This window comes from Poecile atricapillus, chromosome 2 (assembly GCF_030490865.1).
Source record: "Poecile atricapillus isolate bPoeAtr1 chromosome 2, bPoeAtr1.hap1, whole genome shotgun sequence".
Lineage (NCBI taxonomy): Eukaryota > Metazoa > Chordata > Aves > Passeriformes > Paridae > Poecile > Poecile atricapillus.
The window spans coordinates 50,377,939-50,403,955 of record NC_081250.1 but is presented as its reverse complement, the minus strand read 5'-3'; the positions used below and the strand labels follow the sequence as shown (position 1 = coordinate 50,403,955).

General features: G+C 35.2%; 1 protein-coding gene across 1 annotated transcript in view; it reads left to right on the top strand.

Moving 5' to 3' along the window:
• The window catches only part of CNTNAP2 (contactin associated protein 2), a 1,026,949-nt gene that overhangs the window by 628,804 nt on the left and 372,128 nt on the right, over positions 1-26,017 (top strand). Inside the window, exon 10 of the mRNA XM_058833182.1 lies at positions 1,822-1,993. Coding sequence (XP_058689165.1) covers positions 1,822-1,993 — 172 coding nt within the window. The remainder of the gene's footprint in view (positions 1-1,821; positions 1,994-26,017) is intronic.

Below are 26,017 nucleotides of genomic sequence, written 5' to 3'. Positions count from 1 at the left end.
GGTTGGTGTTTTCTTGGGAGGTGGCTTTTGATCTGATGATGTTATTATGCACTAGTTAAGAATTTGGGGGATTCCCAAGGATCTTTTCCCTCTCCCTTGAACATGTTGGTTATATATGTGTCTCATAGCAATTTATGGCTCCCTGCACTAGTGTCATAATTTTACTCCAGAGGTGATACAACCTCAAGGCAAGCCCAGCTTCTCGAGATACCTGTCAGAACTAACTTTTAGCATTGTCACAGCTTAATTACTATAGCATCCCTGATTAATTCTGTGTCACCACCAGTGAACTCCGAAGTGATTGCTTACTGAAGTGAGTCAGGGAAATTTAGAAGTTACCAAAAGTAAATTTAGCTGATGGGCAGGATCACTTTAGAAAATTTATAAAAATATTAATGATTATATGAAATCCCTGGAAAAGCCTTTTAGTTAAAATGTATCTTAATTAGATTTTGGCAAAGATTTATATGAAATCTAATTGTGAGGATTTTTAGTAATAGGTGTTATATTAGGCATCATCTGACCTCAAACACCTGTTGCTTATTTCTCTAATTGTTGCCCTCTTTTTCAGACAATTCAACTATTTATGTGACATGTGAAAAACTGTTTTCAGGAACAAAATTTAAAATTAGGTTCATCACTTTTTTCTGCCACTGTTCAAATAATGTCAGTTTGATAATCTTTTATTCTCCTTTCTTCACAAATGGCATTGAGGAGGTCATAAGGCATTGGAGATTGGTAAGGTGGATAGAAAAGTGGGAGGAGGAATGGGACCAGTAAAATCTGTCTTAGCCACCATAGCAAATGTATTACCTTTGTCAGACAACTACTGTATGGCTGACATCTACCTAGCTGAAATCTTTAACACCATTATGAATTTTTCAGGATTTTAGCTTCTTTTCTTTTCAATAAACTGTTGCTCCCCCCTCGCTCTTCCTTCCTGCTCCCACCTTAAATGGATTCTGTCTTTTTCCGGGAGTACATTGGTAAAGACTTTTAAGTAGTTAATGAATCTCTCCAGTTTTATCAAGGACATTTTTCTCAGCTAAACTGACATTGAATTGAAAAAATACACTGAAGGTTATTCAGTTAAACAATTGCATACACACATGCTCTGTCTCCCTGCCTTTTAGCCTGAGACAGACATTAAGTCATTCTCATCTCTTGTAAACCACCTTCAAACACACAAGAAAATGAATGTATTCAGGAAAAACTGAAAATACTACAGAATGTCCTCAGATTCCTCAGAAGTCATTCAGGACATTAGATTTTAGGATTATTTTCAGTTTTACAGAAATATTCTGCACAAGTATTCTTTGCCCATGGACAAAAAGACAAAGTGACAAAGACTGGAAACCTAGTTCTAGAGAAGACTGAATTGGAAATTCCCTTCATGGCTGCACTTTTAGTCAGAAAAATCAGAGAAATTAGAATGTGAAAAATCATTAGAAATTAGAAATTAGAGTTCTAAAATATAGCAAGGAGACAATTCCTTTTCCTACTCCAAGAATATTTGTATCAGAAAGAAGGAATAAGAAGCAGCAGTAGAGAGGACTGGAGGAGAAGGTAGCAAAAAACTTCCATCCTTTAGACAAAAATTAATGAATCATCAGCTGTACTGTATAAATTCTTTCAGGTAGTTGACAGTTACTTAAAACAATAACATGGCAATGTAAATTAATAACTTTATAATATTTCCTTATCACACTGCCTTTTTTCTACCCTCATCCAGGAAACCTGTGTTTCTTTTCATTTGAAAAAATCCTGGCTGAATTCATAGTAGATGAGGTTAATAACGCTCTTTATTTTGCTTCTCTGCAGGGTTTCCTGTCCAGATGAATGACTCGGATCACTCGCTATTTGAGCATTCTTTTCAAGGATGCATGCAAAGTATTCATGTGGATGATCAGCTGGTGGATTTGCATGCAGTGGAGCAAGGCGAGCTGGGAAGCTTTGCCAATGTCACCATTGACATGTGTGCCATTATTGACAGGTAAGTTGTGGAGAGATCACCCATACTCTGATACACTGACACATCCTTACTTTTCTGAAAATATACAGTGATCCAGAAAAGATGGTCCTGACAATGCCAGTGATCGTGTCAAGGTGGCCCTACCTTTTTAGCAGTGGAAACCATGCTTAGGTGATGGAGATGATGGCTTTAAATTGTAAACTCTGTAGGGTGCAGTGCTCAAATCTCTCCACTCATCAGCAGAGAAGGAGGTGAAATGTTCTTGTAAGTCAGGCCCAGCCTATATGTCAATAATATGGCTGCCTTGAATAGAGGAAACTCCTCACACATTTTATCTGTTTCTTAGATGACTCTTATGGAGACCATTTTGCAGCTAGAAGTCGTGGCTCCTGGCTTCAGCCCGTTCTGGCTTCCCTGTGCCCCTCAAAGGACTAAAGCAGGTCCGCATGCTTGCACATCACTGAAATGCTCAAACTTAATTACAGCAATGCATAGTGGGTTTGGTTTTTTCCAGTCTAAGAGTAATTGAGAGTAAGGGCAGCCTTTCGCTTTGGCACTACCTTTTCAACCACTTACCTGTATTCATTTCTGTTGTTTCTGATTAATGGTTTCTTTTTTGGTGAAAAAAAGAAAATACCAGGAAAGACAGAAAGAACAAGTAACCCAACTCCTGAATGTAGGCAGCTTGGCTTATCATGAAAATTACCTTACATTAAAGCCATTGCAAGCCTGCTGGAAAGCTGAAAATGGCTTTTTCAAACAATACTCTAAAAGAAGCAAGGAATACTAGATCAGAGAACCCTGGAAAAATTCAGGGAATAACCAGCTACTAGAGTTCATGTCTTCTAAAATCAGGGTCAACTTCAAAACTACATCGGGTTGCTCAGGACCAGTTGAGCTTTGTATACCTCCAAGGATAGATATTCTATTGGCTCAGTAATTTTGGATATCATCAGCAAATATCTGCATAGTTGTGGTAAAGAAATGCATGTTCTCTTGATTTTCTGCTTTATTTTAAGAGACTCTCAGAGATAGATGCTACTGTGAAAAAAAAAAAATAAAATATAACATACTGCTTTGGTCTTGCAAAACACCTTGTCCTGAGATGCAGGTATCCATTTGCACAAAATGAGTTGTGGTAGGTTGACCATGACCAGCATCCAAACACCCACCCTACCTTTAGGTCTCTTCCCTGTCCTGAGAGAAGGGGAGAAAAGCTTAAGGCAAAAAGACTGGTGGATTAAGAAGACAATTTGATAAGAAAAGAAAAAGCTGCACATGTAAGCAAAGCAAAAAGAGAAGTTTGTTCACTGCTTTGCATCAGCAAATGAGTGTCCTGCTTCTCTCTGGAAAGCAGAGCCTCACCTCAGCACATGTACTGGTTGTTTTGGAAGACAGACTCTATAACGCTAAACATACTCCTTTCCTCTTCCATTCCCTGAGGTTTTATTGCTGGGCATGCTGTTGTACAGTATGGGATTTCCCACGGGAAACTGCTTCAAAAGTTCCTGCTTCCAAAGTCTCCGTTTGGCTCAGCTACCCCAGTTATGTCCTTGTTTAACCCCTTACCCACCCCCTCCTCCCAGACTTTAAGGGAAAGGGTGTGAGAGAAGCCTTGATGCTTCTGCACAAGCACTGTCCAGCAGCAGCCAAAATTGTGGGCTGGTACCAGCATGGTTTTAGCCACAGCTGGGAAACATAACACCCATGGACTGCTGGGAAGAAGATTAATTTAGTGACTCCATCCCAGGCAGACCCAGTATACCAGGGTAGTAATGTCAGTGTTAAAGGACATGCTTTGCAGTGTACCACTGAGTGGCTCTGGCATGTCAGGCCACTTTATGTTGATTTTCCTCATGGACCTGTTGAAGGTTGAAGTCATAATGAAAAGAGCATGTGACAAGCTGGTGTTGTAGGGATGAAGTATGTTCTTTCTCCTCACACATACCTGAAATTAAAAAGAATTTATGTGGTCAGTGTTTGTCAGTTTGAATTACTTGGTTTTATTTTGAATATATGGTTTTGGAAATGTAAACTGACTTGAAAGAAAGGACATGAAGATACAGCTTATTAAGTCTCTGTTTTTCCTCCAAGGGATACATTTAATCTTACACAACAATTTGTATTGATCTCAATGACTGAAAACATTTAGGCCTGTTTCTATTAGAAAAAAATCCATTATTATAGTGAAGTTAATCAGAATTAAGTTTTGAAATATATTATGGTGTAATTACAAGTAATTCACAGTGAAAGTTAACTAGTATCAAAGCTTTATTATACATTTATGAAATACATGACTTAAGGCTTCCTGTATGTTGAGCAGCTTATTTTGGAAGTTTACATCTGGTAGAATGTGCCACATAATAGTTATATATAGTGGCCTTTTATGATATGCTTTTTATATTTTTGTGTCTTATATATTAGGTTTATTATATATACATAAACATCTGTAATCATAACAGAGTTTGGCATAAATAGAAATGTTTTATCTATATTTACATAGATATGTATTTATATTTTCTTTATATAAGAGAATATATTCTCAGTCTCTTTCTTCTACTACCTTAGGCACTGATATCATCCCCATAAAAGTTAAAACTGTATGTGTTACATTTATGCTTTTTAAGCACAGGAAGTTTGTGTTGCAATCAGAGTAACAGTTGTAAAGTCACAGGAAATTAAAAAAGTATCCAAAGAATTTTCGTAGGGTTGGCTTTGTTTTTTTTTCAATGATTGAGATGTAATCAAGTTTGACCATGACCAACTTTATTGCCTGTTATTTTGCACTTTAGAGCAAACCCTTTGGCTGAGAAGCAACAATACCAAGCTTTAGATCCGACTAAATTTTCATGGCTGGCTTATTAACACTGGAAAATAAGAGTTTAAAAACAATTCTGCAACAATATGCCATTATATATAACATTTTTAAGTGGCTTTCTTTTAAGGAATCCAAGTACCATGTGTGCTATATATCAACTCAATTTCACTTCCTTTGACAGGGGGAGATACTTGTGGCTTGTCATAGTGGGATCCTCCTGCTTTTTTAAACTAGTTTGGATCTGAATTGTAAAGGCTTCTGTCGTCATCATCAACATGGAAATTGCTTTCATAGCCGCACCTCAGTAAAGACCCCACTGGGCAAAAAGATAAGCTGTCACATTGAATTATTCTTACTGCAGGCTTCAGCCATTTGCTTCAGGGGACAAAAAGGTGAAGTTGTAAATGGTGGCATTTTTCATCATTAGCCAGAGTGGTTAGTAAGGAGGGGAGAGTTTTCTCAGTAAGAACATAACAAAAGTTACTGAGTTTTTAGGTTGCACCTGCCTGAGGGTAACTGCTTCCAAAGTCCCAGATTATGCCAAGCTAAACACTGACCTGACATGGAAAAGGTTTCTGCATTTTATTTTCAACAGTTTTGAAAAATATGAGAAGAATAGTGATGTTAGAGTATTACACTTGTACTTGGAAGATACAAGTGTTGAACCAGTGTCTTCTATTTTGTCTTCTCCTCCTCACATGAACATTTTTTTAATTGCAAAGATTGCAAGCTGAGATCTAATTACAGGGAAACACCAAAGCTAAGGAATGTTCTCTTTTTACCAGTACTTAAATAGTATAAATGTATATAATTTCATGCAGGTATGTATAATTATAAGCAGTTAAAATCCTACTGAGAAAAAAAAATAATCATCTCTATTTCTGTCTCTTAAGTACCTATAATTGCATTAGCAATGGAATTTGCATTGTAGTCACAGTGATCCACATGCTGCATTGCTTGTGACAGCACAGGTCTCTTTCCAGCTTCTTTACTTAACATTAACAAACTAACTTGTTGTTACAGTCCAGATGGTACTGTTGTACTTTCAGATTTAAGCACAGGACATTGAACAGGAATTATTACTCACAACTGATTTATCCCAGCAGTCTCAGAGAATTCCAAAGTTTTCCTGACTTTATTATGGCTAGAATTATGGATTTTAATCACAAAATCACAATGAGGTAATACTAAAATGATTTCAAAATATAGTGTCAAATTTGCCATTGGAGATTATGGATCACATAAGCCAGTTTTAATGAAAATTTCTGTGTTCCATGTGAAAAAATGGGGGAGGGAAATGAAAAATTTTCATGTGGCTGTTTCTATTATGAATGTGTAAACAGTGTGATTCTCTCTGTAGCACAGTGAGATGAATTAGATGCCAGTTTTTGAGAATAATTTCACATTAAAGATTAATTTAAGTAATCAGATACATGCAGCTGAACATTTCTGGATGATTATTACTTACCTGCTGTGGGGATACACTCTGTATGACAGAGTGCCAGCATTCAGCTTTAATCCCATACAGCCACATTCTGTCAACTGATTTTTGATTGCCAAAATTTGAAATAGTTCATCTAAATAACAGAACACAGCAAGCATATTGGTACATAAATATGGCCACAATGTAGCTGGCAGCAAGACTAACTTTCCTTGGAGTTAAAAGTCGTCATACCAAATAGTATTAAAGTTTTTCATTTCTGGATCTTTACACTAGCTTTAGGATTTGCCCTTTCTTGTTGTTCTTCCCCTCCCTCTGCCAGTTCAGTGATTAGACAGACAGACAGACATCACGCAGCAGGGCTCTGCATGAGGAAGAGATGATATAACAATGTCCTGACTGGAAGCAAAACCTGCTTTGCTGCTGAGTTTTTTCCAACTCGAATTCACAAAAAAGAAGTTATGTAGTGGGGAAGGGCTGAAACTACACCATGGCTTCAGCCTGCAGATATTCCTGATGGTATGGCTGGAAGGTGCTTCCCACACATGCCTTCTCCCTCTCTTCTTCTTCTCCCCACACCTTTTTGCAACCATACAAAGTTTTATTTGGAAATGGAGGTAAAAGGTTCCTTCCAATGAGAGAGATTCAAGTGTGTTTGCATAATAATCCACCTCAGTCCAGAAAGGTGACTTTGTAGGCAGAGATTATACCTCAGATGACAAGGCTTTTAATACTGTGGCACTTGCACACAGTTATGTACCAGAGTACGCAGTGACAACTGCCATATTGTTAACACGTATCAGTAGACAGCTAGGAGGTTACAAATTCTACAGAGCTAACCACAAAACAGGAACAGTTGAATTAGCTTTCTTTTTCAATTATATCTTAGTATTTTTGCAATATTTTTTTGCTATGAAAAAATCTCTATGCTCAAAAAAGGGGATGGGGGAACATTGCTAAAATCAGGGAAAAGAAAGCATAAGAAATATTAAAAACTTAACAAACTGGGGTTTTCCATGTGTTAAGAAACCTTGTCTCTTGCACACAGCTGGAAATATTTGAATAACTTGAAAAATTTAATAGAGTCTGTGCAATCAAATCTTTGCTACCATCGAGAAATTAGCTGGATCTTCCAGCTGTCATTAGTTAGAATAGGACTCCCCAAGACAACAACAGAAAGACAGGATAAAATGGTGATTAGATCCTGCAAGCATTAAAAAAAAGAAACAAGTTACAGGGGTTCCTGCCATCAAGGCACACACCTGGTAATCTTTATTTATCTGGTAAGATTAGCAGGGAAAGGATTCGAAGAAAAGTTGATAATAATGTTACAAGTTGTTTTGACAAAACCTTTGCTTTTTTTGCTGTCTGCTGCAGCATGACTAATATGGGAACAGCTTAATCAAAAGGAGTAATCTATAATTTATAAAAGTCATGAGCAAAATCTTTGTGTGGAAACTAATTTCTTGTGTTTTCTTACATGCATTAGTTTGCTCAGGGGACTTGATTGAATGTGCAGATTGTATTACGTTCATACATAATTATTATTTTATTCTCATTCTCCTGTGGGGAACATGAGAGCACTGAGCAAACATCCACAAAGCTCTCTCTTGGACATGAAATTTATACTCTCACAAGAGTAGATGCTAAATATTTACCTGATCCTATAATAAAACTGTTGAAACTGGCTCCCCAGTTACTCAACTGACTTCTGAAGTCAAACTGCTTTGACAACTCTCTCAAGTTATTCATCACTTATTGCTCTTCATCAGTTCATAACTGAAAAAGTTAATATATTATGCAGATTGCTTATTTTTAAGCAATTAAGATATCTTCTCTTGGATGAACAGTGCTGCTATTCTTTATGAAACTGTCTCTGTACATTCATTCTCAAAAGTAAAGGAAACCAGATTGCTTTCTCAATTTTAAAGTTTATAAAAAATTTAACCAGTGCAAAGAAGTTTCAGGAACTGTCTGTATTACTACTAATCTTTAAATAAGATTTAAATTGCATCATCTTCTCATTTGCATTTATCTATGAACCTCTCAGATATGAATAATAATACTTCTACTATTTTTCCCCCTAAAAGAAAGTGGATAATTATAATCCAAACAAGTAGACTGTCTGCCTACTACTGATTGTAATAGATTTGATTATATTCTATAATTAGTAGGCATGTTAATATTTGATAGGTATGACATAATGCTGTAATAAGTAATAATGGCATATGCTCTTAATATTTTCCAGATACTAGAAAAACAATTCTTGCAGGAATTTTCTTTCTGTACAGTACAATTATGACTATGACCAGTTTTGTGACTGCAGCTCTGAATTTGTATTCAGGTACTAAGCTATAAGTAAATGTAACCCATTCATTAGAAATATGTGCATCTGGACGACAGCCAGTCCTGTTGGATTACTAGAATTTCTACAGGATATGTTACAAAGAAGTTAAACCATAGAATAACCATTTCATAATCATGCAATATCTTTCAGTGGTAATAATTTTGAACAAATATCTGTCATACTAAAATGTTGGGTCCATTTGTACAGGCAAGAAATAAAGTCTCCAGAAAAAGTTGTTTATCTTGCATAAAACACTGCTACAAATAAGTATAGCTACTTGTGGATGGAGCCTGATTTTTAGCAGAAATTGCCTTATTGTACAGTTCCTGCTGGATTTACATTCTTTATTTTTTCTTCAGAAATCATTAAAATTTTAAATGAGCATACTGAACTCATGCAGAATATTCATACCTAGTGAGAGCCTAAAGAAATAGAGTTATAAGTCTAGTAGATTAGAAGTGGCCTTGTAGTAGTTTTAGGTTGCTTTTTAAAACATGAAAAAAAAAGAAGAGTTTTCTATGCCATCACTGGAAATCATTAGTAATAGCAATAATGTCTAGATATGTGCATTAGGCTTAATACTGTCTCTGTATCTCTCCAGCTTCCTTTTCTCAAAAATAAGTGCTTATTTCAGTATTTCTGCTGGTAGTGACTGTTTGCTAATGATTAGACGCTTTCAAAAAATGACTGTATATTCATTGAGGAAGGTGTTATTTCCTGTTCAATATCACATTTCTCCTAGACACTGATTTCACAGATATTTTGCAGAATAAACCAGTGCCACCTAAAGGTAAATAAATGTGGTCAAATCCATTTCTGCTACCAGCACATTGGATAGAACAGGTTCACCTTATTTGTTTTGTGCTTTTCTCTAGCCAGCAATATTAAATTCCTGAGTATCCCAGTATTCTGTTGTTTCTCATGACCTCTTCCTTTAAATAAAATGCATCAAGAAAAAGGTTAAGGCCTATATTCTTTACAGTATTTACACGTGCTAATACACCCTAAGCTTTGTGGCTCTGTCTGTGGGGCTGGCATGGACTCACGAGGGAGGGACTTGAATTCTGTGTATCTGTGTATCCTAATTAAGCAGACATAGCATCAAAGAATGGGACTAACCACAGACAAAATACTGAGCAAGGTATTGAGATGAATGTAGACAGAATTTTATGGCCTTGAAATATCTCAAATGATACATGTATGTCATAATAAGGGGAGAACTTAACACACAATCATTGTGTTGTATTTGAGCACATGATATGATTAGTTGGAGGATGAAGAAGAGTTTGATAACAGAGACAGTGGGGAGAGGTTCAGTTTTTCCCTTGCTTGCAAACTTTAGGTGGTGAAGCAGCTAGAGGGTGTTTTTCTGTATAAGTTTCTCTGTAGGCACATGAGTAGTTTTGGGGCCACATGGTGGTTGACCAGGATGACGCAGATTTGAACTCAGCTTTTCCAGTTCCACATCAAATCTATTTTCCAGTTAAATTGGTCTTCCTTTCTGCATTATGTTGAATAGATTTAGAACTAATGCACAAAAAGTTTATGATACATTATAGTATTCGTGAGCCTGCAGATCTCTGTTGTGCGTCAAATTAAAAGCAGGTGGCAATTCTTGATGAGAAATTGAGTTAAAACCTAACCAGATTTCTTCTAAGAAATTGGAAAGATCAAAAATCCTTGGAGGAATATGTATCAGATGCTACTTGCTTAATCCTTGATATCCTTCCTGGAAGGATAGTTTAAATTAACTAACTAATTTAAGGTTTCAGTAAACAGGTCTTCATTCTTTCCCTGTAAATGACATCAGTGGATTAGATAATATTAGCTGTTTTTAAAAAGGAGGGTTCAGAAAGCAAATTAATTTTGAATAGAGGTCTAGATAAGGACAGATATGAAGAGAATTGGATTTTACCAGTAGGAAAATAATTAATCTGTGCAGTAAATGTGCTCTATTTTTCCTGCTAAAATATATATAAAAAAAAAAAAAATTAAAAATAACATAAGGTGGAGCCTTAGCTGAGTGATCCCAAAAGTAAAGTTATTTTTACAAGACTTGTTAATTTAGAGGAATGTTTAATGAAGCAATGTTTCATTTATAACTGTCAAATAAATATGTTTCTAACTTCTAAGACTTTTTAGTGGTGAAGTATATCACCAAAGAAAAGAGAAAATATCATGGTTATAACATTTTTCCCAGAATTTTATATAAAATCTATACTTTTATATTTGCAACAAATTTTTTACTGGCACTTAGTTCTTTCAGTTTCTGTTAAAAAAATATTCTCAATTTTGAGGAATAAGGTTACATTCTGTGCAACTTTCTTATAAAAAGTAATGAAAATAAAAATATTGAAATTCCTATTCCTACCCAAGCCATTCTGTAATTCTATTCTTTTATTATTGGGCTATGGTTTTTGCTGTAGCATCAGAGGTCTAAAGTTGTTAGTTGAGAAAACATTCTGAAGCACCAGTAAAACTGGCCATTTGCTATTATGAGAGATTAAGAAATTCAGACATTTTATGACTACTAAAGCTATATTAAATAATATATGTAATGAGAGAGGTACTTATTTATTAGAAGATTCTCAGTGAAGCCAAAGCCAGTTTGATTGCTTAGCACCTCTGGAATTCCTGCCACGTGTGTTTATGTATTCAAGTGATTGTCCCCATCTGTGGTGGGTCTCAGTTTGGTGATCAATATTCAGAATGGCAGCAGAAGAAGCAGTATAACATGCAAGGCTTCTCATGTCCTCCTTTCCATCTCAGTTGACTGTGGTAGGAGAAACAGATATGATTCTGTCTCAGAGAACATATGGAGACAGAGAAATGTCTGCCTGGTCAGGCTCTATTAATTGGTTGTACTTTGTTAGTTGCCTAATTTTTGCTTAGGAGAATGTAGAAGCCTTGCAGAAGTATCTTTTAGGCCAGCTTCTGCCCACAGGCTGTACCTGTACCTGTTGGTACCCTATACCAACTGCACACCAATTTTGTGCATATTTCCAAAAAAAAAAAGGTGAAAATTTGCCAAGGCAGAAGCCAAACAAACCCAAGCAGCTGGTTTGTTACTAGGTTTAAGGTGAGTGAGGGAGATAAACGATCATAGTCTACTTTCTGATTTCTAGAAAAAGCATACAAATGATGTCTATGCATTTTACATTGGCAGATACTTTGGTGGGTTTTTTTCAGTGGAATACTCATTAAATTTATACATTTTTCTTATAAGGAACAATGCTGGTCAATAAGAAACTCAGTGTTCCACTGCCAATTAATACAACATTTTTCTGCTGTGGGAGTTGGAGAAGAGATTTTAATCCCATAGTACAAATAAGTGCTTAGAAATGAAAAATGTTATGTTTGTAATTATACCTAGCATTCAAAAGCCTTTACAACTGCCTGCAAGGACCCTTGGATAAAGAATTTAAACTGAACAGACATGACATAACAAAAGCAGACAATTTCTCTAGGGATTGTATATATATAAATGAATATATATATATAGAGAGAGAGAGAGATAATTTTGTGCCTTGGAAAAAAATCTGATTCTTATTTCTTGAAAAAGATAGCTGTTGATTCTCATTTCTTGAAAAGATAAATGTTGCTTGTACATTTGTACAAACATTCTGCCAATAACATCTCTATTTTTCTGTCATTGTGATAAGTTTCATTGTTAAGACAGACTTGATAGAGAGCAGCAGTTAATTTGACTTCAACTTTCTATTTTGGCAAAAAAAAATAGTTACTCTATCAGCCAGATTTTTTTTAATCTAAGCAGAAGCTTTCATTGGTCCTTCTTACAATTTTTCATGTCACAACATTGCGATTGTTGTGATTAATCTTTATGACCCTGTATGGATTTCATATAATCCATTCTAGCTTTTGTTCAGGGATTGATTCAAACAAGTTTGTAGAAGGATTTATTCGGTTTATTTTTATCTGTTCATCCTTATTTTCTCACAGATTTACATGGTCATTTCTAAGGCAACTTTATGAAATGTGATTCAGAAATACTGACTCAACTGTGACTGATAGATTAACTACTGCTTACTATATGGTAATTGCAGGGGAAATGCTTTCAAAGTTTTTGAGAAGAACTGGTGAATAAGACGTAATGCACATTACATATTACATATTAAAAATTAATATAGCTTGATTTCCAAAATTTAAATCATTAAATAACCCCTGCATTAAATCCATTATATGGAAAGTTATCATCTAAAGGAAAGACTTATTCCATATTGAAATTCCATGCAAAATTTTCTTTATGTTGTTCATTTCAGACAGTTAATGAACAAGCAAACAAGGGAAATTAGTCCAAAATAAATATGGAGCAACTCACTTGTGATACAAGTCAAATAACAATGCTATTGTAATCTCAGTGCTCATTTCACTCAGCCTCACAGTTTTTAAAGACTTCTAATTTTTTCACCTAAGATGTTTGCTTCTTGTGTAAGGATGTTACTGATCCATCCTCCTGGATATTTATCAAATTCTGGATTCCTTCCAGATCAAATTCCTAAAACATAAGAGACTGAAAAGTTTTCTAGACATTTTAAAGCTGATGGTGCTAGTCAATTTGTACACAAGCACAAGGACAGCTACACCTTGATACACCTGATCTATTAACTTCCTATTCTTCAAAAGAAAGCTGGAAAATCAGTCAGTTTTAGTGAAGGTAGTTGTTATTTTCACCTGTCTTTTCACTTTTCTACTAAAAAGAAGAATACCAACCTACAGAGAATTCTGGGGTAAAGAATAAATCCAACTCCTATAACGTTCCTTTTCACTTCAACATGAAAGGCAATATGTACTCTTTCTCTTTTATATTGAGGGGTTGATCTGTCTTTTCAATAGCACAATTTCAGCAGTTTTTACAGTAGTGTACATCTTTGTTCTGTCTGACTGTTCCTCTGGTGGTTGCTCAATAAACTCCATCTAGAAACTAACTTGGTGCTATTACAGAAACTGACCTTCTCAAAATCATTAACTCAACAAACAAAATTATTCCTTTCTCAGATTCAACACTGTTCATTGTAAAATACCTGATGTTTCTTTGTCCTTTATCCTCTCTAAAGGTCTCATTACCTTTTTGGATTATATTTTGTACTAATACTATGATAAGGTCTCTCCTACATGGTTTGGTGCCCATTGTATTAAATTTACTCACCTGAAGCATTGCTCAAGGGGCCAGTAGCTATAATATCTGTTCTTTTATTAATATCTGATTCTTTGATTCAGGACCTCCACAAACAGTAACGACTTTTTACCATCCTGGCTTTCCTCTGGTGAAAACTCTGGTGGTTTCTTATTTTCAGTCTAGATCAGTCATAGCATCAAAGGTTAACTACTCCAGCGTTTAGTCAAATAACACCCCTGACATTTATTTTGCATGTTTAGTATTGATAGCACTTACTTGGGTTTGTCATGCCAATTTTTTATACTTTTATATTGGTGGTTGTCAGCATGTTTCAACTTTCTAATGTTTCACTGGCCATATGAACATTAGTCAGAAAATGGCAGAAAAGAAATGATGACTTTAACTCTGTGGCTGTAACTCCCTCTCCTTCATCTGCTTACACAGTAGCAACTTTGTGTATCTTATTTATATACTCTTATTTTAGCTCTTCTGAAAACCTTCATTTTATTGTTGTTGCCTTCTAGAAAAGCCTTTATATCTGTCTTACTGACTCTACCTTCCTTTCAAATTTTGTAGAATATATTCTTCTCCATCTCCCATAACTTAACGTTTTTCTCTCTCTGCTATTGTTTGTTGACTGTGTAACTATTATTTATCTCTGTGGTACATTTCATAATGCAGTTTGTATGAAATGTGCTCTGCAAAGTATAGTTGCACTGTATCATTTCATAAAAGTACACAGTAGTTTCAGTAGTTTTCTTTGAACAGTATAATTATGTTTCTAAAGAAGTAAAGTTCCTGATTTAAGTGTGCAATGCTAGTATTTGATGTTAGAGATACATTTGAATACACAGTATTCTGTCCTTGAAAATATGCTTTCTCCTTTTTTAAAGCTACCAGTCATTTTCATGTATTATTTAAACCTAACAGATGTATACCTATAGGCTCATTTATTTTATCCTACCAAAGTACAAGCAGTCAAGGAAAATGAAATTGCTAATCACTGTAATGTGAAATACTTTTTTGAAAGTCTGTGCCTCTTTTGAAATGTATAATTTATTATCCTAGCATATGAGAGAAAGGAAAAGAAAGAGAGAGAGAGAGAAAGAGAGAAAGAAAGAGAGAAAGAGAGAAAGAGAGAGAGAAAGAGAGAGAGAAAGAGAGAGAGAAAGAAAGAAAGAGAGAGAGAGAGAAAAGAGAGAAAGAGAGAAAGAGAGAAAGAGAGAGAGAAAGAGAGAGAGAAAGAGAGAGAGAAAGAAAGAAAGAGAGAGAGAGAAAAGAGAGAAAGAGAGAAAGAAAGAGAGAAAGAGAGAAAGAGAGAAAGAAAGAAAGAGAGAAAGAAAGAGAGAGAGAGAGAGAGAAAGAAAGAAAGAAAGAAAGAAAGAAAGAAAGAAAGAAAGAAAGAAAGAAAGAAAGAAAGAAAGAAAGAAAGAAAGAAAGAAAGAAAGAAAGAAAGAAAGAAAGAAAGAAAGAAAGAAAGAAAGAAAGAAAGAAAGAAAGAAAGAAAGAAAGAAAGAAAGAGAAAGAAAAAGAAAGAAAGAGAAAAAGAAAAGAAAGAAAGAAAATTTTTAGTGAAGGAGTTAAGGAATGTGTAGAACTTTAGAAAGTCAAGTGCTTGTGGGCTTAAAAGCAGAATTAGAACCCATAAGCATTGTTTTACAAAAGGTTTGAGGGGCTTAAACAGTGCTTGTCTTGGCAGAACTAAACCTTGTCTAGATAGAAATGCTACTTTTATTACAAAATTTACTAATTTTGTTGTAAAAATATCAGTGGGTTGTAGCTACAGAAATCTTATGTCAGGATGAAGACTAAATTGACTTAAAAATAGGAAACTAGATTTTTAAACTGGACAGACATATAAGCCACATAGCTGTTGGCTTAATGGTTTAAATGGTTTAAACACAAGCTAAATCCTTTGGGCAGAGAGCAAAAAGTTGTACATAGGAAAAAAAAAGGGCTTACTTCATCAATGAATCCTATATGATCAATAATTTTGTTCTTTTAAGTGAGGAAAAAAACCCAGATACCAAAGCAGAATATTGCTCCTGGACCTCTACACAACTACTAGGCTTTTATAATGGAACAAGTTAGATTTGGTGCATGTCTAAAATAGTGTACTCGGTAAGTTCATGTTGTTTCTACTACAGTTTTAATTGGGTAGAGCATATGGACAAATTGTGAGTGCTGTATCAAAGAAGAATGTACATAGAGCTCTGATGCTGATATCTGATGATAAGAAATCTGTCTTTTATTTTTTTATGAAAGGAAAATTTAGATCAACTTCTCCCTCCTTCGATAGTAATTGATTGATGGCAGGGGCTACAAAGTGTTTTGGTTTTTTTTTATTGAATGTGCTTCTACATGATAGTTGGTTGTATGATCAGTGGTCATATTCATTAGCCATTTTCAGCTCCTGTGGGAATGAATTCTAAATATTTTAATTTCATGGCAATTATAGACAAATAGTAGGCTTGGGTCAGAAAAGTTTTAGAAGGAAGCCCCAGAACAGAAAATGTAAAGGCCAAATACACTAGGAAATGAATTTTTAAAAATTATATAAGGGTTTTGCCTTCAAAATGACTGGCAGGAATTAAAAAAACAGAATACTGATGTGTCAGAACTTCTACACAATGCATTCTTGTCATGATTCTTGCCATGGCATTCTGGAAATACTGGATAAAAATACATGTTATTAGAAATACAGATAAAACTGAATCCAGGCTATGCATCTATATTTTTTTAAGGTCCCAGACACTGTGTTATATTATAATACTGGGACTTAAATATAAATGTCAACTTGAGATGGTTAATGTTAATATTCAAATTTTGCTTCTCCTTGGTCTTCAGAAGACAGACAAAACCAACATTTTGGCACATACTCATGGCATAGTCCAATCTATCATTATTTTCATTATGTCATTTATTTCCTCATGTTCTGATTATTCAGGCCTTTTGCACTAATTCCTTTGAACTATAGCTGTATAATTGATAAAGTAGAATAAAATGCTCCCTGCTAAAACTTACTGATGACCACTCAATGGAAAAAACTTATGACAAAAGTCTGTCCTAGGGATATACACAAGTATCTTCATGAGAACTTTGAATAAAACAAGAAAACTTGTAATAACGCGAAAAATAACCTACCTATTATTAGTAGATTTTAGTGCATAGCATTTTGGCTTTTAGGGAAATTATTCTTTCTTGCAGGTTTTGAGAACTGTGAATGAATTATTATCAGAGTAAGCTCTGTGTTATCCAGCAGTGCATTAGAATATTCACACCATAGTCCCTCCTGTCTGTATTTCTAAGGTTTTCAACCTGTACTTTGGAAATCCCAAGCAGGGATACTATTAATTGAAGACTTTTTTCTTGCTAAATTTTCCAAGACATCTCTCACTAGAATTATAGGCAAATTAAATCAACCTGTGGGAATCAAAGAAAAGATTGCCGTGGATTATGGTCCAAACAACCCAGTAAAACCACTTAGCTGAAGAACCTTGCATTACAGAAAATAAAATATTTTACTACATGAATACTTAATAAATGATATCTTCTCCTATTTAGCTTTTCTCTTCTTATTTTTCTTTTTTTTAAGGACAATTTTCATCTAATAATTTCAAGATATAGAAAACTTCTGAATCTTCAGATAATTGCTCACTAGTGGTTAATTTTCTTCTAAGTTAAAAAGACGTATCTTATTTCGATCATGAATATACCTACCTTCAACCTGGAGCTTTCAGTTCCCAGCACCAGTTTTCTACCTAAAGCAAAAAATTAAGTCCTCCTCAAAAATTTCTTCATTGTGCACACAAGAAAGTTCTGTGAATCAACAGGTGAATTTACCAAACTTGTATGGTTCTTTCAACCTTTTGGAACTCACTAGTGTTATTTTTTTTCTAAAAGTAAACTTGTAGCCCAAACACGTGATTTTTGCCATTACTAGAGAGAGAAATCATGATAGAGGCTTTGTGTTGGCCTCACTTACCTGTACCTTGGATAACAGTTGCCAGTGGCCATGTGTGGAGTGGTGTCTGGGATGGATGGATGGATGGATGGATGGATGGATGGATGGATGGATGGATGGATGGATGGATGGATGGATTTCCTCTTAGTGAATTCCACAGATGAAGCCCCCATGTAACAAACAGTAGCCCTTTGTATGACCTGCAGCTATAGATGGCTGTTGTACAACTTTCAACATTCAGGCTAGGAATAAAGAAAAATTTAGAAATATATAAAAGTATATATAATTTCATATATAAATATATAAAAGTATATATAAAAAGGAAATACATAAAAGTAGCCACAAGAGGCTAGAAACTTAACTTTATTATTCATAAGACTTTTGTCTCTATTAATTAGACAATTTGAATTTTTATACTGTTAGCATTAGGTGGACTGACATGGAATTTTTACCTCCACTTGCCATATATATTCTTTCTTATTCATTGGAAGACTTTGAGTGTAGTAGACAGAACTAGGAGCAGGACTATAAGTAAAGGTCTCACTAATCCTGTATGATTAAGCACATAGTTTTCTTTTTACAGTCTTATGTTATGTACATGGGACTCACATTTCTTTTCTTACACGAAACATCAGTTTTCAAGTCTAGACGTCTCCATTGCTGGATTCCACAGTACTGTCCTTTTATCTAAATGTTTTATTCCAAGAACTTGCATTCTGGTGTATGAGAATGTAACCTGACAATCTTCTCTGCTAATTTTTTTGGTGATCTCAGATACAATTTACCCCACCCTAAAAAGTTTGAAGGATCACTACAATAGCTGCTACTTCACATCACTGAAACTGTTACTCAGTGGAATATATTTTGTTATTGTTTTGCCATGAGTGATTCTTCTGTGTAAGTAGTGAAGAATAATGTTAATTCAATAATTCACATTTTTCTGTATTATGGTTTCGTTTTACCCTTCTGGTCTGATGTCAGATATTCAATACTATTAAGATTTCTTTCGCCACAGTATATCTTCCTAAATTTGTAAAGAATACCTTGTTTGTTTGTTTATAATTGATGTCCTTAATTTCATATTAGTACAGGTAATAAGTAACACAGCCTGTGCTGTCTCCCAACAATTATGCAAGAATTCTGAGACTTGCCAGCACCATTTTTCTGTATTCCTTGGGCATGTCCTGGGATGCAAGATGCAAACTCTCCTTTCCCTCTTACCCTAAATAATCTCGTAAATACTTGCTTGATACTTAGATGTGTTCATAATTTTCTTCCCAGTTTAGAATCAGGACTTTTTAAGCCACAGTGTGTATTTAGCCACAGTGGTATTATATTACCAGTTGGCACTGTAAAGCCTTTGCTAGAAGCTCATTAAATTGTGCTATAAGCACTCATACTTAAGAAAAATCATCAGTTTCAGCCCAGGGACCCATTTATCTTTCAACCTGCTGTCTTCTCTAGCACTGCCTTAAGCAATGTGTTTCTGCTAGCAAGTTCTTATGTAGAATTCATGGGAACATTAAGACTGTTTCACCAATGGCAGCTTTAGACCTCCAGCATATGTCTTACAGGTTGAAATACCACAAAATGACAGATTTTTCCCATACATATATATTATAGGTTTTGCAGCTTTGTGTGGCACTACTTTTTTCCAAAGCCTCAAGCAGCAGCTAAGCAAGATGCCTGTGGGTATTTTGAAACTGCCTGTGGGTAGATAATGACAATTTTAATATCCACAGAATTCTGCTAAAACAGAAAGCAAAGAAAATGTACAATGGGATTTGTCCATTTGAGTTAAATCAATGGATGATCACTGCACTCTATAACCTCAGAGCAGTGAAAACTATTAAACATGTAGTTACTACATGTGTAATTTTTGAGTGAAGTGATAATATGCTTCTTTACTCATAGTCCTAGGAAAAAAAGGCTAATAATATGAAAACAACAGTACCTTTCAATTTAATCTCTACCAGTATTCAACTGTGTGCAAGAATTTTGATGTTATCAGTGACAAAATGTATTGCATTATTCACATGTAAAAGAGTATGATGAAAACCTAGCAAGCAGCAAATTGCAATAACAGAAAAAAATTATATGCAATAAACAAAGAACAGGGGAATAACTCAGAATTAATGAACTCAGAATTGTTTTGTCTCAATGAAAAGATAAAGTCAAGGAAGCTGAGATATGCTCACTGAAATCCTGTCCTTGTTAACTTTGCTGAACTCAGCGATGTTAGCCATTCTCAGCATGTCACCCATTTTCTCTCCTAGTAATTAGGTGTAACTTTTTTTTTTTCTTTTTTTTGTTCTATGAGAACTGCATTCTGGTACTTGAAGGCAAAATTGGGTCTAAAGTAGCGAGTGTTATGCATAAGAAATTGTGATAAGTTCCTTAAAATTTTCTTACTAAATGTATCCATTTGAAGCAGAGTACATCATTTAGAGGTTAGTGGATACAAAGCTATAGTTGTTAGCAGGTTTGCTTATGAGGTTTGTTTTTCCCTCTGCTTGGAAGCCTTTGTCAGCTTGCAATGATCCTCAGTAGCATAGCTTCTAACATGGTAATATTTAGCAAAACCTGATGATAGTCTTACTGTATATTCAATGCACATGTGATGGGAAGAGTGTATGTAACCACTGATAAATAATATTCACTGGTATCACTGTCGTGGAACCACAGTTCTCCATCCTCTGTATGCCAAAAGCTCCTTACCAGAAATATTCTTATGGTATTCCTAGCCAATCTTGTGATCTGTAAAGACTCTCTGGGACCCAGTCCTCCTCTGGACTGCTTTTCCTTTCAACCATCTCTTTCTTTGCCATCAGATCTCTTCTTTTCTACAGATATCTTAACACTGACTAAGTTGCTTCCCAGCAAAATGCTGGAGTGGAGAACATGGCACACAGAGACCCAGCCTGATTCAGCAGGGAAGCAGTGAAGTCTTCTGAAGGAGGCCTTTCATCTGGCTGCAGCCCTGAGCACTCCAAGACCATGTCGGCTCTTTTTGTATCCTAGTTAAAGCATTCAGCTGTGACTCCCTGCTTCCTTGCCCAGCCTCCATTCACTGCTGGATTTAATCTCGAGCCTGTCCTGCAAGCAGAGCTGGTGGAACTAGGCAAGGTTCTCTTGAGAGCTGAAGGTCTTCATGGATCTTTGTTTGTATAGGCACCACCCTCCATCACCACTTTGTAGTTCTCTCTGCAATGAGGAATCCCACAGAGGAAGATGATGATCTCCATGTCTGTGTTGGAGCTATCAGATGGAAAACAGAAGCTTAGGAATGTGGAAAACATTACTGAAATCCAGCAGACCCTTTTTTCCCAAAAGGTTTAGCAGTGTTTTTATTTGTCATGTGTTTGCATGAATATCATAAAAGATTTAAACAAAATTGCCATCATTTATAGAAGTCAACTTTCCAGTGTTTCTCCATATGAATTATTACTTTCCCAGAGTAAGGAATAAAGCCAAAGTAATAATGTAATAATGTTCATTTCAGATTGTTAACTTAAGAAAACACTTCCTTTAGGCAAATGAATTTTTTCTGTTACTATACTGGTGCATGTCCAGATTCTGTTTTGTTGATTACTGTAAAAAGGTGTTTCTTTTGTTACATATTTCCACAATCACCTATTTTTGATTTCAAGATTCTAAAATATCTCATTCTAGTGTTCATATGGTCTCTGTATAATTAGTCCCATCTTACATTAATTCATATGATTTGTAGCATGTCATGGACTTTGCACAATAACAAATTGTGTTATTGGATCCTAAATTTTATGAAAAATGATTGAAAACTCCCACCCAGTCACTAGATAAGTGATGGTTTTTCAATTTAGCCTACAAAACTAATGTATTTGTAGCTTATAGATAAGGTGGCGTAGATATAGATAATATATTTGTAGCTTAACGTATTTGTCATTTTCTTACTACTTGTTGCAGGTGGTACAAGCAGAGAGATACTCCTTCTTTGTGTTCCATCACTTCTGTTACCCAGGGAATTTGGGGAGTACTCTGATGTAAATGGCATCAGATGTCAAAGTTGCTAGGGACTTATATCAGTCTGATAGCATACTGTGAGGGTAGGAAACAGGCAAGCAGGATGGCTGTAATTTGTGAAAGATGAGTCAGTATGTATTTTTAAAGTAGACTTCAGTCTCTGTTACATCATTTTGACCACTTTTTTTTTTTTTTTTTTTTTATGATTTCTGCTTACTTGAGAATCTGGGAAAAAAATCTATTGATATCCATACCCATACCTGAAAATCTGGTTGGCAGAACAAATTTACTGAATAATAATACTATGAAAAGATTTAAAATCTTCCCCAAGAGAAAGACAGTTAAACGAGCATCAATAACAGTAAAAGCAAGAATTAAAGCTCAAAAATCAAAATGAGGTTTACTACTTTGTTATATAAATAAAAGCTAAACTACCCCACCTGAAGTTCAAAACAAGGTTGAATAACAATAATTAATTTCTGGTAGTACTTAACAGTTGGCAAATGTCAAGAGGAAGATTTAAAAATCAATCTTGACTTCCTCTGACAGAACAGTGTATGGCTCCCATAGAAAATTTGCAAAGTTGTGTGGTGATAACTGCATTATTTTGTACTTTACCCTTTGTGGCGCATTGCTTGAGTGGTTTATCATCCTTGCACGTCACTTGCAGTTTCTATCAGCTTCATTTTTATTCATGAAAAAAGCTTGGGCAGGGGGTGGTAAACACTTTTTTCCTTTCCTTTTTTGATTTCTTTTGTTTTGTTTTGTTTTAATCACTGTTCACAGAGCAATTCTTCTTGTTCCTATCTGACACAGTAAAGAAAATACAGCCAAAGGCAAGGGCATCAACCACCCTTTTGAAGGTCTCAGGTAAACTATTATTTATATGACTTCAGAGAGTCTGCTTCATATTTTAAAGGGCAGAATAACCAAGCAGAGAAACATGCTTATGAAAATACATCATCTATTAACCTTATCTGCTTCCCTGACATGGGGCTGAAAAGGTTTACTGAAACTTGAGGAAGTGCTGTAGTAGAGCAGAGCTCTGTGATCCTAAGGTTTTTTTGGCCTATATCATTTCACTTTGGATGTGCTTCCTCTTTGAAAAAAAAAAAAGATTTATAAAAGATTAAGATAACTATCACAAATGATGTTATTTAGAATAGTCTTCAAGGGTCAAGGTAGCATTTTCAACAATTCTTACAACTTTTTTTGCCTAAATTTTTATGTGTACACAGTAAGCTTTCTAACTAATGAAATAGTATCTACAGTGGCTGAAGGTATCTTTCCATCATAAAAGTGTTTGTTGTCAGAAGCTCACAGATAAGAGGTGATTTCCAATCTAATTGATTCTGTGATTCTATCTTTCCTGAAGATAGTCATCAAAAGTACCCTTTGTACAAAAATTTATTGTGAATAAAGCACCACTTTCTCTAATTTTTGCTTGAAATGGAATTACAGCCTGATTTTTATGAGATATCTTTACACACTCTTTTCACAATTACTACCACCAATCCTATTTAGAGGCCAGGTTCTAGTGCCTAAGAAGTTAAATAGCATGTGCACTGATGACTAAAAAAAAAACTAAAAAAAAAAAGTAAAAGCAACCTGCAAAAGAATGGGTGGTTGACTACATTCTGAGGCTATTTGTTAGTCAAATCAAGCAGAAATAGTAACTCATTCAGTAATGTAGCCAGCTCATCTAATTAAATGTCTCTCTCAGCCCAACATCTGTCTTCATAATGATCTTCGTGCTTTTAGGCAATAACTGCATCATGCTTTTATGTCTGAATTAATGCTGATAACCTGTGGATGACATTTGTAATGTTGACGATAAAATATCCAGATTTCATCGTCTTCATATTTACTGAAATAAAGGTATATAATCCTCTAGCCATTCCTCCTCTATGATTTAAAAATTACATGTCAAATCCTTACTGCACAATCTCTCCTGTTATATCCAGCTGAATCTGTGTTCATTGATGAGAGATATAGGACATATACTCTATTTCACTTAAAATATTAAAGTGGTAAAATCTACCTGATCTTGTGATGTACCCAACTTCCTATATTTTATTTCTAAATCTGATTTAAATGGTAGCTATCCTTCTCATGATCTCTCCTCAGGCTGGTATATATTCTCCATATAAAAGACTTCTGACCACATTTAAAAGTTAAAATTTTTAAATGCAGAAGTCATTTTTATCCCTGCTTATCCTGAGCAGATTGATATTCACTAGTGACTCACAGTGACTGAAATTTCTGAGACTGCTTTAGATGAGAGGAGAAAATACAAATTTCTTATAAACAGTTGACCTCTTTCATCATTTGTCAGACAGGTGGTTTATAATAATAGTGTGTATTGTCCTTTCTCAAGTCATTCATTATAACATTTTTTCACAAAAGTTACCTGCAACTCCCTCTCCACATCTCCATTCTAATTTCTTTCCAGTCTGGTTGAGTGAGATGTGTTTTCACACCAAATCTGATAATTTTTTTTAGATAACCACATCTGCCAGCTAGTTTACTTTAACTTTTACAATAGTTTCTGTAGCACAATATAACTAAGAAGGCAATTCAGAAACTGCTGCTCTAAATTGCCTTTATCTTATACTCTTCCTTGAACACAGGGTGATTGAAGATTGTGTAAGAGGCAACAAATGCTACAGGCTGAAGGATGTTACTTATTATATTGACACTGTTTTCTTCAAGGCCTTTAGTTCTTTATCAAATATGAAGAGGTAGAACTTTATTCTCAACCTCTTTGATGTGGTAGCTAGCTCCAACAAAATGAACTCTAGTGGGCTGTCCTTCCCTTCAGTTTTGTATTTCCTGTGGCTAAACTGTCTCCTCCATCACTGTAGCAACACTTTCACAGAGTTGTGTATGGCTCCTGCTCATTCGTGCTTCGCATTCCTGGGCTTAGAAGAAGGCACTGTGTCTTGTTAGGTGTTATTTTTTCATGAGAAAAGCCAAATTAGTGTGAAGAGAGGTGAAGCTAAAGTATAAATAATACACAGTTTATAATAATTATATTATATATTATATATACAGTATATAACAATTATGCATATATAAAATATATAATAATTAAATAATATACAGTTTATTCTGTTTCCAAAGGGAAACCCGCACTGTACTTTTATAAAAATGTGCCAAACACCAAATTGTAGAACATATCAAGAATAAAGCATTTTTCACATGTTAAAGCTGAGATGGCTGTTCTGTTAAGAACAGGAAATTCTGAAAACATTTTGGCACCATAAAAACTCAAGGAAATGTCTAATATATTTAACTAATGAAACATAATCTTTCAAACTCTAGTTCTATGGCTTTCTTTGAAGAGGGCAGTTGCTAATAGTAATTATTAACAGAGTTAATAATGAAGTCTGGGTGTGAGAATGTTTTTCTGTTCTGAATCTGAATGCCAACATGACTGTAATTGCACAGTAAAAGATTTGCTGAGGCAGCCACCATCTCAATAACAGATCTGCTTCTACCAGTTTAAGATGTAATTAAAACAAAATATATCCCTCAGACAGGGATAAAAAATAACTAGCAACCTGTGTTTGCAGTTCTTGAATTGAACTAGCAATTAACTATATGTTTGACCAATGAAAAATGTCATATATTGTGACCTAAATTTTGTTACACTGAATTCTGGCAATTTTCTGTAAGAAATGTGTTTCAAAGGTTATGCCAACCAACAGTATAGAAGATTGTAATAATAGGTTACAAGTGATAAAAGGAAACACATCAGCCACTATCATAGCGTTCTCTTTCTAAATGAAGTGAAAAGTTCTACTGAAACCAGTGTTATAATGAGAGAAGAGCAGAAATGTGTGAACTGAATACAAGGAAGTCTAATTCTTAGGTAAATGGAGTTCAATCCTTAAAAATAAGTTATTTTTTCTATGTTTTGAGAAGCACCAGAAAGCTTATATAGCACAGTCAATTTATTGGTGGAGGAAGCAAAGCCCAGTACAAACAAGTATCAGGGTCAAGCGCAGCCTCTCACCTGTCGCTGGCCTTAGTGGTTTGGTTGCCTGGGCTCAGGGTCAGTTTTCAGTGCAGCTGCCTGTCCTTGTACCAGAGAGGTGGGTGGAGAGCATTGTAAGAAAGAGCTGTGGGAAGCAATGGCTTCTCCACCTCTCTGTTTCCAGGCTTCTCCTCTCATCTTTGAGCTACACTGCAGCTTGGCCAGTTTCTGGCAATGTGCCTCACTAATTCAAGCCCTGACCCACTGATTTCATCTTCTGGCTTGATATGCTACCTGCCTTATTGCCCGGTTGGCTGGTGGTGCAGAGCAGCAGATGGTCATGGCTCATCTTGCTTG